The sequence below is a fragment of the Dermacentor albipictus genome, chromosome 9 (assembly GCF_038994185.2).
Source record: "Dermacentor albipictus isolate Rhodes 1998 colony chromosome 9, USDA_Dalb.pri_finalv2, whole genome shotgun sequence".
Taxonomy (NCBI): domain Eukaryota; kingdom Metazoa; phylum Arthropoda; class Arachnida; order Ixodida; family Ixodidae; genus Dermacentor; species Dermacentor albipictus.
In genome coordinates, this window is record NC_091829.1 from 69493161 (window position 1) to 69508479 (window position 15319).

Below are 15319 nucleotides of genomic sequence, written 5' to 3' on the forward strand. Positions count from 1 at the left end.
AGTTTTTTCTCAACTGAAGAGAAAGAGAGAAACAACTTTATTTCGTCAAGGGATTAGGGCACATGGGTCCCAGGGCCCCCGCACGACCCCACTGCACTACACGTTTGTGAGTTCGTGGAGTTCCATGACGTGGGCGGCCCGATCAGTGGCGATCTTCTGCCTGGCCAGGTCCGTCGTGCGCAGAAGGGTCTCCCATTCTTCCCAGGTAGTCGGGAGCTCCGGTCCCTGCGGTGGAGGGTCCGCCGGGCAATCGAGGAGAATGTGGGTAAGCGTAGCATGGGGGTGAGTGCATTGAACACACGAGGGGGTGTATGCTCCAGGGCGGATGCGGGAGAGGAAATAGGGGGAGGGAAGGGTCTGGGTCTGGAGGCGGCGCCTTAGTATTTGGTGATAATTGCCAAGGGACTCGTGGGGTGGGGGGTATAGCTGGCGTTTGGCGGGATATGCCTGGGTCAGCTCACTGAACGAGTGCATGTGTTGTCTTCTATCCGAAAGGGGTTCCAGTGGCTTACGGTCAGCTGCTCGTAGTGGCCAGAATGGCAGGCTGTCAGCTGTTAACCGGCTGCAGTAGCTTAGTGTGAGGGTAGCTTAGCGTGGTGTCGTTTTGCTGAGCTCGATGTCTCGGGTTCTATCCCTGTCGTAGCAGCCGCATTTCGATGGGAGCTTAATGCAAGAACGCTTGTCTAGCTGGATTCAAGTGCACATTAAAGGGACACTAAAGGAAAGTATTAGGTGAATTTGTTAGCCTATCTGTCTAAAAGTCTATCATGGTTTTCTGGGCTCTGATATGCGACTTTGTTCCGTAGAAAACTGCCACTGAAGGTCTTGCCGCTGTTCTTCAATTAAAATTGGCCACCCCTTTCTCAACTCGCATCCTCTCTTGGCTAACTGCCTGCTTCGGCTCACTCTAAAGATGAACATTTCACTTCTGGCTTTCCTTGCTACTCCTTTTCTCACTGCACACAGTGCGGGCACTCTCTTCTGCTGCTGCCCTTCCTTCGCTTGTACACATCTCGTCACCAGCTAGGTGCTCTGACGTCACGATATGAGTCACGTAGGAAAGGTGTACCGTGCTCTACGACAGGTGGTGCCACTCTGATTTTCCATCTTCGTCATTTTCTCACTCACAAAAGCTTTGTTCACGCAGTGTGTGATGAATTTGTTATTACAGAAGCCTAATCTTTCAGTCTAGCTTGATTTTATATTTTTCTTTAGTGTCTCTTATGAAGAATGCCAGAGGGTCAAAATTAATCTGAAGTCCCCCATTGTCGCATGCCTTATATAATCATATTGTGGTTTTGGCACGTAAAACATCAAATTTATAACATTAGTTGTTGAAGCATGTGCTGTGAGAGGTCTGCACCACATGCTTTGTAGGGTATATTACGGCCTTGCCGATTGGGCTGGTGACACTAAGCCTCCTTGTTTCCACGGATTTTGACTTGGCAAGGAAGTCGTAAGAGGGAAATAGCAAGCCCGGCTTACTGGACAGCATGTAGCTAGTTGGGTTCATGGCAAATGCAACTTAGGAGCTAAAGTGGAGACAAGGGAAACAGAGGAGATGAAGACATCGTTGTGTCTCTCACTTTGGTTCCTCATCTCCACCGTGCTGCCCTTGCCTGGTCCCACAAACCCCCCATATTCAAGAAGTCATGCCACGTGCCTCACCGCCGATGCCCTTATGATGGTGGTTTATACAGAAATGCGATGTGGACCGAGCATCTTGGCAAATGTTTTCTCTCTTTTTCTCCAGTTCAGGTGGTAAACTCGCCTTGTTTACTGGGGCTGTGGCAGGTATAGGTCGGCATTCCCACTCACGGGCACACACATATCCATATTTGCTCCATGCTTACTTAAAGAGTAAGATAGAGCTTTAGTGAGTGACAAAGGGCGTGAGTCGATGTATGAACAGGAGTGACTGCTTCTGAGTTTGAGTAGACATGAGTATAAATATACAAGTGCCAGCTAACAGGGGTACAAATGAAAGTCAGTGAGGTTGAGCGCATGCAACTACCAACATGAATGTCAGAGAGCTTGGCAGGATGTACAGGGTCTGCCCTGAAAGTAATGTCGGTAAGGCCATTAGAAATCAGTTATTATGCGAAGCATATTAACGTAGGTTTTGGGCCTTTGCGCGACGCCCGGCGGTGGCCACCATTGACCCTGAAGTGGGGTCACATGACATGACGTCACGTGATGACGTCACACCGGCTGCAGATGGGGCCTCATATCGCGCCGTCGGTCGCCTCCCGGCGGTGGCCACCACGCTTCGGTTCGCGCCGTCGCGCGCGACGTGGCGGCGGCGCCACCATCGCTGCATCGCGTGATATGTGACGTCACGCCAGGGATGAAGCGGTGCGCGCCTGCGTCGCGTCAGTCTCTGTGCCCGCAACCGCGCCAGCGTCTTTGCGCCGGGCGTGTATGCGGTCAAGATGCCTCCAAACGCTAAGGATACGCTAAGGTTAAGCCCAGTGGATGCTTCGCATCCACTGGGCTTAACCTTGATAAGCCTCCAATTTTTGAATTTATCGTACAAATGTTTAAAGATCTTCAAAATGCCCTCCTTTTGCGTCGATACAACATTTCCAGCGAAACTTCCAGCTCTCGAATGCATTGCGGTAGTTCTCCTCCAGAATGGCCTTTAATGCTGCAGTGCAAGCTGCTTTGATCCCGTCCACTGTCCCAAAATGCTTGCCTTTCAGTGGTGTTTTGAGGCGTGGAAACAGAAAAAAGTCGGGGAAAGCGAAGTCCGGACTGTACGGGGGCTGGGGGATTGTTGGCACCCCTGCTTTAACCAGGTACTCGGTGACAATGAAGGCCTACACTCGCCTACACTCGTCCTACAGTCACCGATGCTCGGAGCACACTGAGCGACGGAGCACTGCTTAGCTCGGTTCCCCACTACCAGTTTCAACCGGTTAGACCGCGCTCCGATGTACAGTTGCGTCGCAATAAATTCACCGACATTACTTTCAGGACAGACCCTGTATCTACGCGAGTGAGTGTCAGTGAATGGATGCGAGTATGAATGTGAGTGGGCATTGGTTTGAATAGAGGTGACTATGGGGGGGGGAGCACGAGTGACTGTTGGCGAGCATCAGCAGGAATGTGCAAGTGCTGACAAGTGCATGTAGATATGAGTGTGAGGGAGTAAGTAGCTGACTGAAATATTGGCGAGTGAGTATGAGTGAGTGTCGCTTATTCTGCTGACTTATGGCCGGAGTGATTTTAAGCCAGTATGCGAGTCTGTGGTGATGGAAACTGCAAGGTGTAGGCTGGCAATTTTGGCAGCAGTTAAAGCAAAGGCTAGCTGGAATCTCCCATGTCCACGTTCAATGACCATGGCATACTACAGTGTCCATGACCAGTGAGACACAGCCATCCGTAAAGACACATCAACATGGTCAGCCTTTTTGGGAAACTAGGCGCTTTACATGGTCCACAATTTTGTTACAGATGTCCTTTAGCCCTCTACTGCTCGCTTCTTTATTCATTGATTGTAATGTTCCTGGTGATGTGGACAACTGTAGTAATCATCACACCGCAGTAGATAATTTTTGTTCATGCATACAATTTATGCTGCAAGAAAATAAAAATAATAAACAGGTGTGTTGCAAATTTGCAACAATGTGCTTACGTGGCTATATTTCTGGAAGTATAGGAAAAGTTTATGTATATAACTTTTTATTTCTGTTTAACGAAAGGGAAAGTATACAATATTCGTTAGCCGTTTGTAAAGGCATATGACTGTGTCTAGCCTTTCCTGGAAACTAGGCCCCTTATGTGGTTCACAGTTTAGTTGCTGTTGGCCTTTTAGAGACATTGAAAAGAAACAGTGAATCAGTTTGGGCTGATCAAGCATTTGAAAGCTCAGTTTTTGATAATTTCCTGTTAAGATGTTGATTACTGGAAATGAAAGTCAAGGCGAAACTTCAATATATTGAATTTCCTGCCAAAACACCAGTGCCAATATAATATGTGAGGGTGATGTCGCAGATTTGAAATGATTATTTGTACTTGGACCGTTATGGTGCAGCAGTTCTTGAATCTCTCCCAATTTCAATCTTTGGCTTTTTTTAATACAGTGTAGTCCATCCTTATTGTGACATCAAATTATCCAGACCCGAGTGGACACCTTCAAAGTCTTAAAGCAGCAGCATCACGCACTTTCAGTTTGTCTTTTCTGACTTATCAGGCCTCTTGTGGTAACGGTGGCGTTTTTGATACCGCAGAAGCATAATTTCTTAATATAGCTCCATTTATTGTGGTTTATTTCTTTCATTCATTCACTTATTGCAACAGTAATTATCATACGCTTGAGGTGTGGTTGAATCACCACCGCTGTTCTGCTGTGTTACTATCGATGATGCATGTGAAGCCCGCAGGGGAAGTGTTAAAAGGTTTTGAGAAACACACAGTGGGTTTGTTTTCAAGAACGATGAAGTGAAATAGACGCATAGTCGCACACTACTCAGTCGGCTGAGTCAGTCAGTTCAGCATTGTGGCTTCCACTGCTGTGTTGGCTCATTCACTGTTGTTGTGTTCTCCATTAGTGACTGGTTTTGCGGGGTAAACACCCAATCCGATCACAACATTGGTTAAAAATGAATCTGGACCACTATAACGTGCCTGCAAATTGGGTTGTGGTTTTGGCATGTAAGAATCCCAGAATTAATTTTTTTTAATTGTCTGTCGCAATACATGACTGCAAAGCATGAGGTATCAGCAGTTCATAAAAAGGTGTACTGGCCCACAATGTTGTCTATTGAGTATAAAAGGGAGTGTAATTACTGCTAACATGATGGGCGTATACGGTCTTTTCAGGCTGTCCGAGTTGGGATTCCATGTTGGCCAGAGAGTGCTGGACCTTCTTTTCGTCCGCGAAAAGAACTACAAAAGGGAAACCAAACTCCTCAACATTCTGCTGTTCGTCAAGTCGTCCGTGTGGAAGGTAACATACTGGCCACGACTGCTGTGGCCTTCTCCGGCTAAGCATAGGTTGTAGTCTCGGTTCTACACCCTGGTGGTTGCTTCATAATGGTGGTGGGATTCGAAAACATTTGTGTGCCTTAGGTGCACGTCACAAACTGCCGGTTGGTCAGTCAAAAGCTAGCTTGTGTGCAACTTGAATAGTTAAGTCACTGCGGCTTAATTACTTTCTCAGGTAATGTTGTAAGTTGCAAATACTTCTTTAGAGAAGAATTACTGCTCTGACTCATTGCTTTTTGGTAGTAACATGTGCACATAAAGTAAGTTGCTGGCAATTTACCTTTCTAAGCTACTCTCATCTCTTTCGCTGGAATTTTCAGTGATAATTTGCCCTAAAAAACAAATGCAAGCTGTGCAATTAGAGTTTCTAAAGCTGTCTCCTTTTGAGGGAAGTGCGGCATTAAGATAGTGCTTAAGTGTCCGCTAGAAATAAATGACTTTCAAGTTACTTGAAAGTAGCGCAATCTTTACACCAGTGATTGCCATTTTACTCAAGTACTTTTTACAGTACAGTGGTAATATTTAGTTACTTTTGTGCCTGATACTTTGTAATGTAAGTTGAGTGCTTTTTCTGGGGGACTTCTGCATGTCTGATCGATAGTAATCTAGGGCCTTTCACATTGGTTCCTGTCATAGCATGCGTTACTTCGTGGTTTTAAACCCTGCAATTTTTTTCAATTTCTGTGTTTCCATCCCCTTTTTCTAATGAGTGGGCAGGCCTTATTTATGCCATTTGCGGTGGCACTTTTTTATTTATAGTACTTTGTTCATTGCAGTAGCCTCAGGGCGAAGGGGCATTACAATGGGTGTATATCCAATGTACTCATAAAAATCACAATGTAAAATTTATTATATGTACTTACCGGTCTGCTTCTTCCCTTCTATTTGTCTCGTATATGCCTGTTTTCAAATAAAACAGCTAATAATCATAACCCGGTAGTTTGATTTGATTTGACTAAGTTTAAGTTGATTGCATTTTCCCAGCATCAATGTTGCACTTGTGTCGTTCCTATTAGACTCCGCATATTGTATTCCCACATATTTTCATACGTGCAAAGTATCCCGAACTCTTTCTTAACATTTTGAATTTGACCATTTTATACGATTTCACAAATGTTGCCTCCAGTTCTACAAAGCTGAAATTCTGTTCGTGAAAATGCCTTACCCCTTTGACCGCCACTCCCGAGTATATTCATTTTGTCACTTCAGCGCTTGCCCTGCCTTTCAAGAAGCAACTCGTGCAAAAATGAACATTGTGTACCTGCTTACCTGCTGTCCCATCTATAGAGAGGTTGTAAAAATGCCTAATCTTGTATGTTAAATTTCTAATAGCAGGTGCAGCAAATGTCTGCGCTCTGTCGCTCTGTCCCAACAGGACAGCCATTGTAAACCTACGTGGCAAGTCTGTCTGCACTCTGATAGACGAAGGGATTCGTAAACTGTTGATGAATTCTTTTTCGGAAGAAAGTGACAACAAAGAAACACTTTCTTTGCAGCAGTAAATGTCCCGTGAACTATCATGTGAAAAAAAGGGGGGGGGGAAGAAAACGGTTGTCCAGGTGTTAATAAAGCTTTTTAAAAGATATTGGATGGTGCAAGATTGCAAAAAAAAGAATGCAAAAGAAAACAAATGTGCGATACTACTTGTGTCGCCGTTTCGTAGCAGCACAGGATGCCATTTCCCATAGGGGTAGTTCAAGCAAGTTTATTTAGACAAGTTTCTGAAGCAGCTGAAATCAGGAGCAGCAGAGTCTGCAGAGGAGTCGTTATAATCTAAAAACAGTGCACTGCTTTAGAATTGATGCTGATCCAAGTTTGCCGCTGCATGTGTGCTCTGTCTGAAGGTTAATCATTGTTAATAGAGTGCACTTGTACCCTGCAATAGGTATACTACTTCAGAGGAAGCTTTAGCTCAGGTGCTCCTATATAAATGCATGTAAAAGGAGAATTCATTTTGCTCGGCAGCCACTGCACCTAATTTGGCTAGGTTTGATGCGTTAAAAAAAAAAAATTAGTCTGGTGATTGTCGGTGTCGAATTTTTGAATTAGGTCGTTAATCGTTTATAAAATATTGTCCAATGAAATTTTTTGAAAAACGAAACTATCAAGTTTACAACTCTGTAGCTCAACAACAAAAAACGATAATACATGTCTGTGAATTGCATCTAATAGTGCATCTAAATCGGATAAACTTGATATGTTACTCAATAATATCAAAAAATTTAGTGATATGGAAATACAGCTTTTGCAGAACCCTAGTCAACAATGTAACCAATTCACGTAAGATGTAAAATGACGTATCGAATTTGTCCGCTTTGAGTGATCTAATGAACGCCTTTTAAAAAACCGCGATAAATGCAGAGCTATGAATTTGTAAACTTCATGCTTCTATGTTTTTCAAACTGTCCAATATTTGAAAATCTTTTTAACAAAACGCAAGCCTTAAATCGAAATTCCGTTTCCAACAGTCATTAGAATGTAGCTTTCTCTCTCAAATGCTACAAATTTCATTGAAATCTGTCAGTGGTTATCTCAGAAAAACGTTTTTGCGTTTTACATGTATTTGAATAGGCCGCATCGTAGTTGGGCCCGAGTTAAAGCTTCCTCTTAAGGCAGACCATTTGAAAAATTGCAGGCCTCCCCCCCCCCCTCCCCTCCCCGATTCTGGTGTTATCACTGCAGGACTCTTTTTTTTATTATTCTTATTGTCTCGTTTGCAGGTTGGCAGGTAGGGGCGTAGCCTTATTGGGTGTGGTACGACGGGATGTACATTGTTCCAAAATCTCAGCTTCGTCATTCATTCTGCTCTAAAACAATGCACCACAAACAAGCAGTGCATTTGACGAAAAGATTGGCATCCTGCCGCTTGTAAAGGTTTTGCAGCAAGCCAATGTAAGCATTCATTTCTTTTTTCTTGCTCTGCAGACTCTGTTTGGAAAGGAGGCTGACAAGCTCGAACAAGCCAATGATGATGACAAGACCTGTATCCTTGGCTCTTCTGCATTATATTCTGCAAAGTGCACTTCGTGATAAACTCTAACAAGCCTTGCTGATTATAACTTCCAGCCGTAAGAAAGGGCTGCTGCAGAAATGTGCTTTGAGGCGAAGAGGACACAATTCTTCTGTACTCACTGAAATATTATTCATTACTGTGCAGAAACGTCAAATGCAAAAGTAAGGCTTTGTTCGATAAGTTTTTCCAGAAGGCCACAAAATGTAGGAAGCCTCACTAAAGGGAGAAATTATCTGCCCAAGACTAGCATGTGGCTACAAGGGAAGCTCATGCATGTTTCTTAAAAGAAAGCTTTGCAGTTGAGGAAAATTAATCCTGTTTAAGGTAGTCTATATTTTCGCTAATTTTGCACTAATAGACAGATTGCCAGAAGAAGAAAGGGAGCTCGAAGATCCACTTGTTGAATTGAGTGCGAAAACCCCAGCACTGGTATGTCAATGTGACGTCGAGGATTTCAAAACATTTTTGGTATATTTAGGCTGTTGTGACTCAGTAAATGTTCCTGCATATTTCCAAGTTCATTGCTTGTTTCTTCTAAAATACAACACAATAAAACTTGTGGGGTTCACCCGCGACGCTCACGGCGCGCCGGACGACCACCACCGCGGGTTCGAGCACTTCGAGCAGCCGCGCGCGCAGGCACCGCGCGTCCGCGCCTACTCCAGCCCGCTCCGTGTGCCGACGCGCGCGTACGCGCCCCGCCGGCCCCACAGCTTAGGGGAAGGCGAGACCGCGCGCGCGCAGCAAGGGAGACCCTAGGCAAAGCTCTCAAGAAACAACAAAGAACATTTATTAACTGGGAGTCAATACAAACACATGTTTTAGCATCACGTCCGAATATAAATCTGATTAGACAAAACATGGCCGAATGGTCGCCGGTGACCGCTAGAATGGCGCACCGCGACAGAGAGAGAACAAAGAACAAAGAACCCCCAGCAGTAAGAATTTGCCTATCCTTCGGTCAGCGCCTGCCATCGTGCGCCCCACAGCAGAGAAAAGGGAAATAGAGAGAAACGACAGACGAACAGACGGGGGCACGATCGGCAGACGCTGCCTCAGGACATCGAGACGACGGAAGAGTGCGCGCACGCCCGCCGAGGCCGGGACCCCGACGAGCCGGAGTAACCATCGGCCGGCGGCGGACAAAGGGGGCCGCCGCCGGCAGAGAAGGAACACGTACGCACCTTCCGACGCCCCGATGTGGTCTCTCCGGGCCCCGTCTTGCGCGCGCTTACCCGGAGCGCACGCAAGCAGGGCCCGAATCCCGCCAAAATGTCGGCCAATAGGCAAAGCCTGTTGACCTTCGCGTGGGCGGGGTGACAGCAGAGTGACAGTGTTTTATGACCCGCTGCCACCCCGTCCAGGCAAGGAGGAGAGGGACATGGAGCCCCCGGCAACACAACGCAACGGCTTTAGACAACCACCGCGAGAACCGGAAACCCCACAAACTTTACTGATAAATTAACTAGGTCTTAACAGACTGGTGGGAAATATTCAAGGGGACAATGCTGCTCGTCTTTCGTTTTTCTCTTTTCTGGTTTACCAAGCCTCTTCTAGCAGGAAAAGTAGATTTTGTAGTGATTTACTGATACAGCTCAAATAATCTTTCTCTTTAGTGCCTCTAAACTAACCATCAAACTAATCTAGCAACTGACTAGCAGAGCGGCGCTGACTAAATTGACAACTCAAAGCACCGGAACAGTGAATTAGGAAATAAAAACTGGGAAATCGGGAGGCTGCCATGTGCTAGCCTAATATTTAGCTCAGATGTTAGCCTTAGAATGCAGTTGATTCCAGGTTTGTTTCCTGTACCAAAACAGTTTGTTTATTTAGTGGCAAAGCTCTTGGAAATCTGTGCAGGTTTTGTTTGTAGCTTTTTGCTAATCTCAGATGGGTGAGAATATCTTTTCCTTTCATGTTGCATGCCTGCCGGTAAACATCTTCCTTTATCAAAAAGGGGGCATATATTTGTCTAAAGCAAGATTTGTGCAATTTTGATATCTGTTATGTTTGCACATTTAAATGCAGGCAAACAAAGCTTTTAGATTGATTTCAAGGACAATTGGTGTTACCTCAGTCATTATCAGTCACATGAGAGCAATTCTGAAAACTGATTTAGTGACAGTGTGCAGATGCCAGAGGGAAAAGAGTGCGACTGTTCATTGGTACAGGTAAACTGTGCATTTGACTTGTTGGGGCATGGAGAGTAAGGTGCTAGAATTGATTCGCGATAAATTTCCTTTTCTTCTTTTTCTTTAAGCATCTGAACTTAAGATGATTATGTCCATTGCGGCATGGGTCTTGTGTTGGTCACAGCAGTTATCCACCCTACGCGGCTGTGTAGAGCTTTCCTGTGTTCAACATGTTTTGATTAATGATGAAAATGTTTTGTTATGTCTGTTGTGACTCGTTGTGGTGCGATCTCTCTGCACCTTGAGGAAGTTTCAAAGGGGCACAACTTCCTGCTGGCTCACCGGTAGGTCACGATGCACGAGAGGAATATGACAAGGGACCCACCGGTGGGTCATCATGCACAGGAGTTGAGCCCTCACAAAGTGCTGCTGCAGTGAACGTACTACCAAGAATTGAAAGTGCAGCCAAGGAATTCAAGCAGCGTGTGTCGAGTACGCTAAAGACACCAAAGAGAAATATGTTTAGCTATAACAGCAATTTATGCTTTTACAGCATCAGGAGAGTTACTAGAACTGTTAGACGAGGATTTGAAAACAAACAGAATTGAAAGAGAGACGGGGCACCCCTGCTACAGCTGGCCATGTCGTCAATTTTTATGTCTGCTCTGGCCTAGGTAATTGTTCATTGGTAAAAATGGAGCATGTATTATAAGTGAGCCAGTGATTAAAATTGGCATGTTTCGAGAACTCGCCACTATGAAACTCTGCCACAGTGGCCCTAGCACGGGAAAACATTTTGAAATCCAACACTCAATATGGGCATACTGCCACTGGGGTTTGAGGGCACAACTAAAGAAATGAGTTGGGCTTTGATTTCCTTGTCTTGTTAACAATGTGCTATAGCTGAATTAATAAAAATTAAGTTTTAAAATGTTTTATCAGTCTAAATTAGGTAGTGCTTTTTTTAATGTCCCATTAACACCTTGCGCGTTCAACACTTCGTGAGGGTGTCTTGTGTGTTCAAGCTTCAGCATTTAGCTTGTACGACAGAGGATTGCATTGCATTGCAAATCCATATGCGAGCTGTGCGCTCTAGCATTTGTGCTACCTTTAAAAGGTAAAATGTCATCATATTAGTAACAGGCATCACAAAAGGCTGTTATATTTTCAAAAGCTGTTGCTGTTGTAATGCCGGCAGTTATGTTTGCCTTTCAGGATGCCCTTTGATAGTTTCCTCAATTTCCCTGTGTTTAAGAGAGCACAAACAATGCAGTCTGAATTCTTTGGAGCAATTTACCTTTACTGTGCACCAGACTACCTGATTGAAAAGGAGCCCCTAGTCACCAAGTTCATCTCGGTTCCCAAGGACAGAGGTGAGTGGCTTGATCATTCATTCATTCAATTGTTTATATTTACAATCAATGTAACAGATACCGTAAAAACCGGACTATAGGTCGGACCGGAATATAGGTCGGTCCCTCAACTAATGAATGCTAAAAATTAAAAAAATATTTTTCAATGGCAAAAGCACTGAAAGACCCCTTACCTTGAAACAAATGCGACTCAGCCGGTTGCACAATGGTGACAGTATTTATTTAAACGCTGCTCGCATGTGCACCTGGCCAAGTTCTTTAACAGTATTGCGTGACCATCGACCCAAGTGCTTGTCAGCACCTTATTAACGACCCTGAGCGGCGAAACAAGCGAGATACATGCATGTGCACACATGCGCTTACTTTCGCTATTTCGCCGCTCCGTGCCGTGATGATAAGGTGCTGACAAACACTTGAATCGATGGTCGCGCGATACTGTTAAAAATTGGCCGGGTGTATAGTACACAGAAGGGCACGAAGTGCAGAAGCACTACTCCAAATCAGAGCAACGCCATCAGAGTCGGAGTCGTCGTCCATCAGAGTCGTCCATCAGAGTTCATCAGAGTCGTCCGAACTAGAGTTGGATGACGAGTGCTTCTCGCTGCCCAGTCCAGAGGCGCGCGCGATCTCTACCGCTTTCAAATAGATGCATTCGGCAGTCACAGGCAGCGATCTTTCACGCAGCTCCCGGACGAACTCTGCAGCTTTGTCTTCTAGTTCTGCGGTCCGCTGCAGTCCACCCACGAAATGACATCTTCTTTTGGTTGCTGCAAGTTGTAATACGCTGCTTCTGCCTCTGCCTGTACCGAATGCTCTTTTCGGATACTCCAAATTCGCGCAGTGCCGCCAGGTTGCCGTGGGCTTCCGCGTACTCGGTCGCCTTTTTCTTGAAGGCGTCGGTGCATTGCCATTGGCTTCCACTCATTTTGAAACAAAATGTGAAAAGGCAGCCTTTAACCAATATAACTTTGTGACACTGGAAACGCAAAATGGCGGTGCCACAATGTCGCCACGCCACGCTGCTGCTGATGGCGAAGGCGGCTGTTTACTTCATCCGCCCATTGTTGCAAGACTTCCGTAGTTTTTCCGCCAATGTCCATTATATAAGACGAGGGTCGACTTTTCGCAATGATTTTTAAAGAAAAGTTGGCTTATAGCACAAATTTGTAAGGTGCATGAGTGGTATGGCTAAATCTTCCTGTGCAATCTATAGCAAGTGCATATATATTTTACTAGCAGTGGTGGTCCATCTGTGCCATTTGCGCCCTTTTGCTACAATTTGACTTGCCTGCTCCTGGCAGCGCCCACTCGGGTGTCATTTGTGCCAACTGCACAGAAGTGCGGCATTTTCACGTTTTCATGGCAGTGCGACGTCTTCAGTAGGGTTATGCAACCACAGTCAATGACCAATTTTCCCAACGGCCAATTTTAATTCAGACGCCTTTGCAGCGCTGCCGCAGCACCCCATTGAGTCAATCTATAAAAACGTGTGATACTTGAGATGCAAAAAAACTTTGCTTTCTGATTTTCCGGACTTTTTGCTATGACCCCAGGTCCAGAACGGCCTTAATCGAAGCCACCATCATTGCCGTTCTGATTATCTTGCCACCTCGAACAGGTGCTCTACCACACAGATCTGCTGGCAGCCGTGGCCACCACTGTGGCAGCACTAGGCCCAGCTACTTCGACACTCGCTACCAACCTTCTTGCTGTTAGGTGCTTTTCACTATAACGATTTGCCTATGTTAGCAATGGCGCACTGTCTCTGGCTTTGTAATCCTCGCTAGTGGCTTTGAAGCATGGAAAGCACGACCGTGTTGCATAATGCTGGTTCCCAAAAGCGAGCTTTGCCTCAATAGAGCATTGTTACATGGTGAAGCATATACGAAGTATTGTGGTGAAGCATACCAAGAGTGGAAGGAGGCAATTGTCGCGGGAAGCAGTGTGTATTGCTTAATTATGCACGCGTGCACCCCCGTCTCCTGCCACATTACAAGCACTGATATGCCTAGCATTTGTTCTGCAGGCCTTCAGAGCTAGTTCGGACATGGTTGCGGCGATTTGAGCCTTTGGGGGCAGTAAAAGCTACTAGTTCGAAAGGTTGATAGGGTATCTGCGACAAAAGTTATGGTTTCACACTGAAATGATTCATATCTATTTGCAAAGCCACATGACTCACAGGAAGCCGACAAACTGCCTCACAATGATAGCGAGTTCTTGGAGCCATTCACAGACGCGTAGTCTCTTGTCGAGCTTCCAGCATTGTTATTGGGCGCAGTACACATTTTGCTGAGTGTGGAAAAGCATGTCAAAACACATCTGTCATTTTGAATGCATATAAGACATGTGCCATCACTTGTCTTGTGCCTGATGGCGCAAATTGTTCTAGCTCATTTGTAATTTTGCGTCTGCCTTGCGCCCAGGCACATATCTTTGCTCTCGTTAGTCTACAAAATTTTATGTGATTGTTTACAAAATTAAGTCCCTTGCCTACCCAAATAAGAATGCTTGCAGCATACCGTGTGTGGTATACCATGTGTGCGGAGGCAAGCTGTTGCTGTTGTCTTCGTGCCTTGCTTCATTTTAAGCAGCACATAACGATGGCACAGTAATAACAATCTTCACCAAATGGCTGCAGATTACTGCTGTACTACTCCAAATGAGACAAGTTTTTCTGCACTCAAAGTGCTCCAAAATTCTGGTGTGGCTGCTCTTAAACTACTCCAGAACAACAATTTTTCCTGCTCCAGAAATTGTGCCAAATCCTAAACTGGCGGGACCACCATTGCATTAACCTCCGTGCTTTCAAGACTTTCATGATGAAGTGTTACTTTCATTTGGAGAGTCCGGATAGGGTACTGGTTTGCACACTCCGTACAGTCACACATTGGCATAACGAACATAAATATAACGTGTTTCTCACTAGTATCATTGTGTGCGAATGCATGCTGATAACAAATATAGGATGCAACAATGGTATTTTCATGTCAGATTCTACTTAATTATAACGAGGCTTAACATTAGTTACTTTAATGATCTGCTGTCAAGCTTTTCAGGGACAGCAATTGCATTAAAGGTGTGTTGCAATGCATTTAATGAAAGATATTGAGGGTGATTCCACAAGAGACCAAACTTGCATGTCCGTTCAATGTTCTTGTTTTGTCTGTTTCTTTTTTTTCTTCTTTTAGATGTCGTAGGAATATTCAAACTACACAGAACCGAAAATGTTCTTGAAGGGCAGTCCCAGCAAGAAAAAAAAAAAAAATTGAAGGTGGCGGTGCGAGTGTCTTATTGCTTACCACAATATTTTCCAATTTCACAGCCGAGTTATAAATGCAAACTAAAAACGTTGTGTCAGAAAACCTTTCTGCTCATTTTAATACGCTTCACAGTAAATCAGTTCCATGCCATATTTTTTATGCTATCCACAAATGAAAGAAATGTAAAATTATTCCAAACATCGCCCAAATCAGAAAATATGTTTAACTTTGATGATTCTTGGCACATCTTTTATTTCACACAGAAACTTGAAAAAAAAAGCATCAAGCACAAAATATTTTCTTTATAATATTTATGCAATATATTATCTTCCTATGCGAAACGCAAGAGAAGGAAAATAGTTTTTTTTTTTTCAATAAGACCCATTTTCAAAAAATAAGATAAACTCTGGCTCTAATCTCTGAAAAAAAAAAAAAGCTTGGATGGAAATCTGCTCATGTAAGGCAATACTTGGTTGCAATAATGTGTTTCCTCATTTGCTTTGTACACAAAATATAACAGTCCAAAGGGGCCCATGTTGTAGTGTGCTGGTT

General features: G+C 44.6%; 1 protein-coding gene across 2 annotated transcripts in view; it reads left to right on the plus strand.

Moving 5' to 3' along the window:
* Trs31 (trafficking protein particle complex subunit 31) overlaps positions 1-15319 on the plus strand; it is a 111297-nt gene that overhangs the window by 3745 nt on the left and 92233 nt on the right. For both annotated transcript variants that reach the window (XM_065440378.2, XM_065440377.1), the window contains exons 3-5: positions 4825-4951; positions 7915-7972; positions 11448-11507. In XM_065440378.2, coding sequence (XP_065296450.1) covers positions 4825-4951; positions 7915-7972; positions 11448-11507 — 245 coding nt within the window. The remainder of the gene's footprint in view (positions 1-4824; positions 4952-7914; positions 7973-11447; positions 11508-15319) is intronic.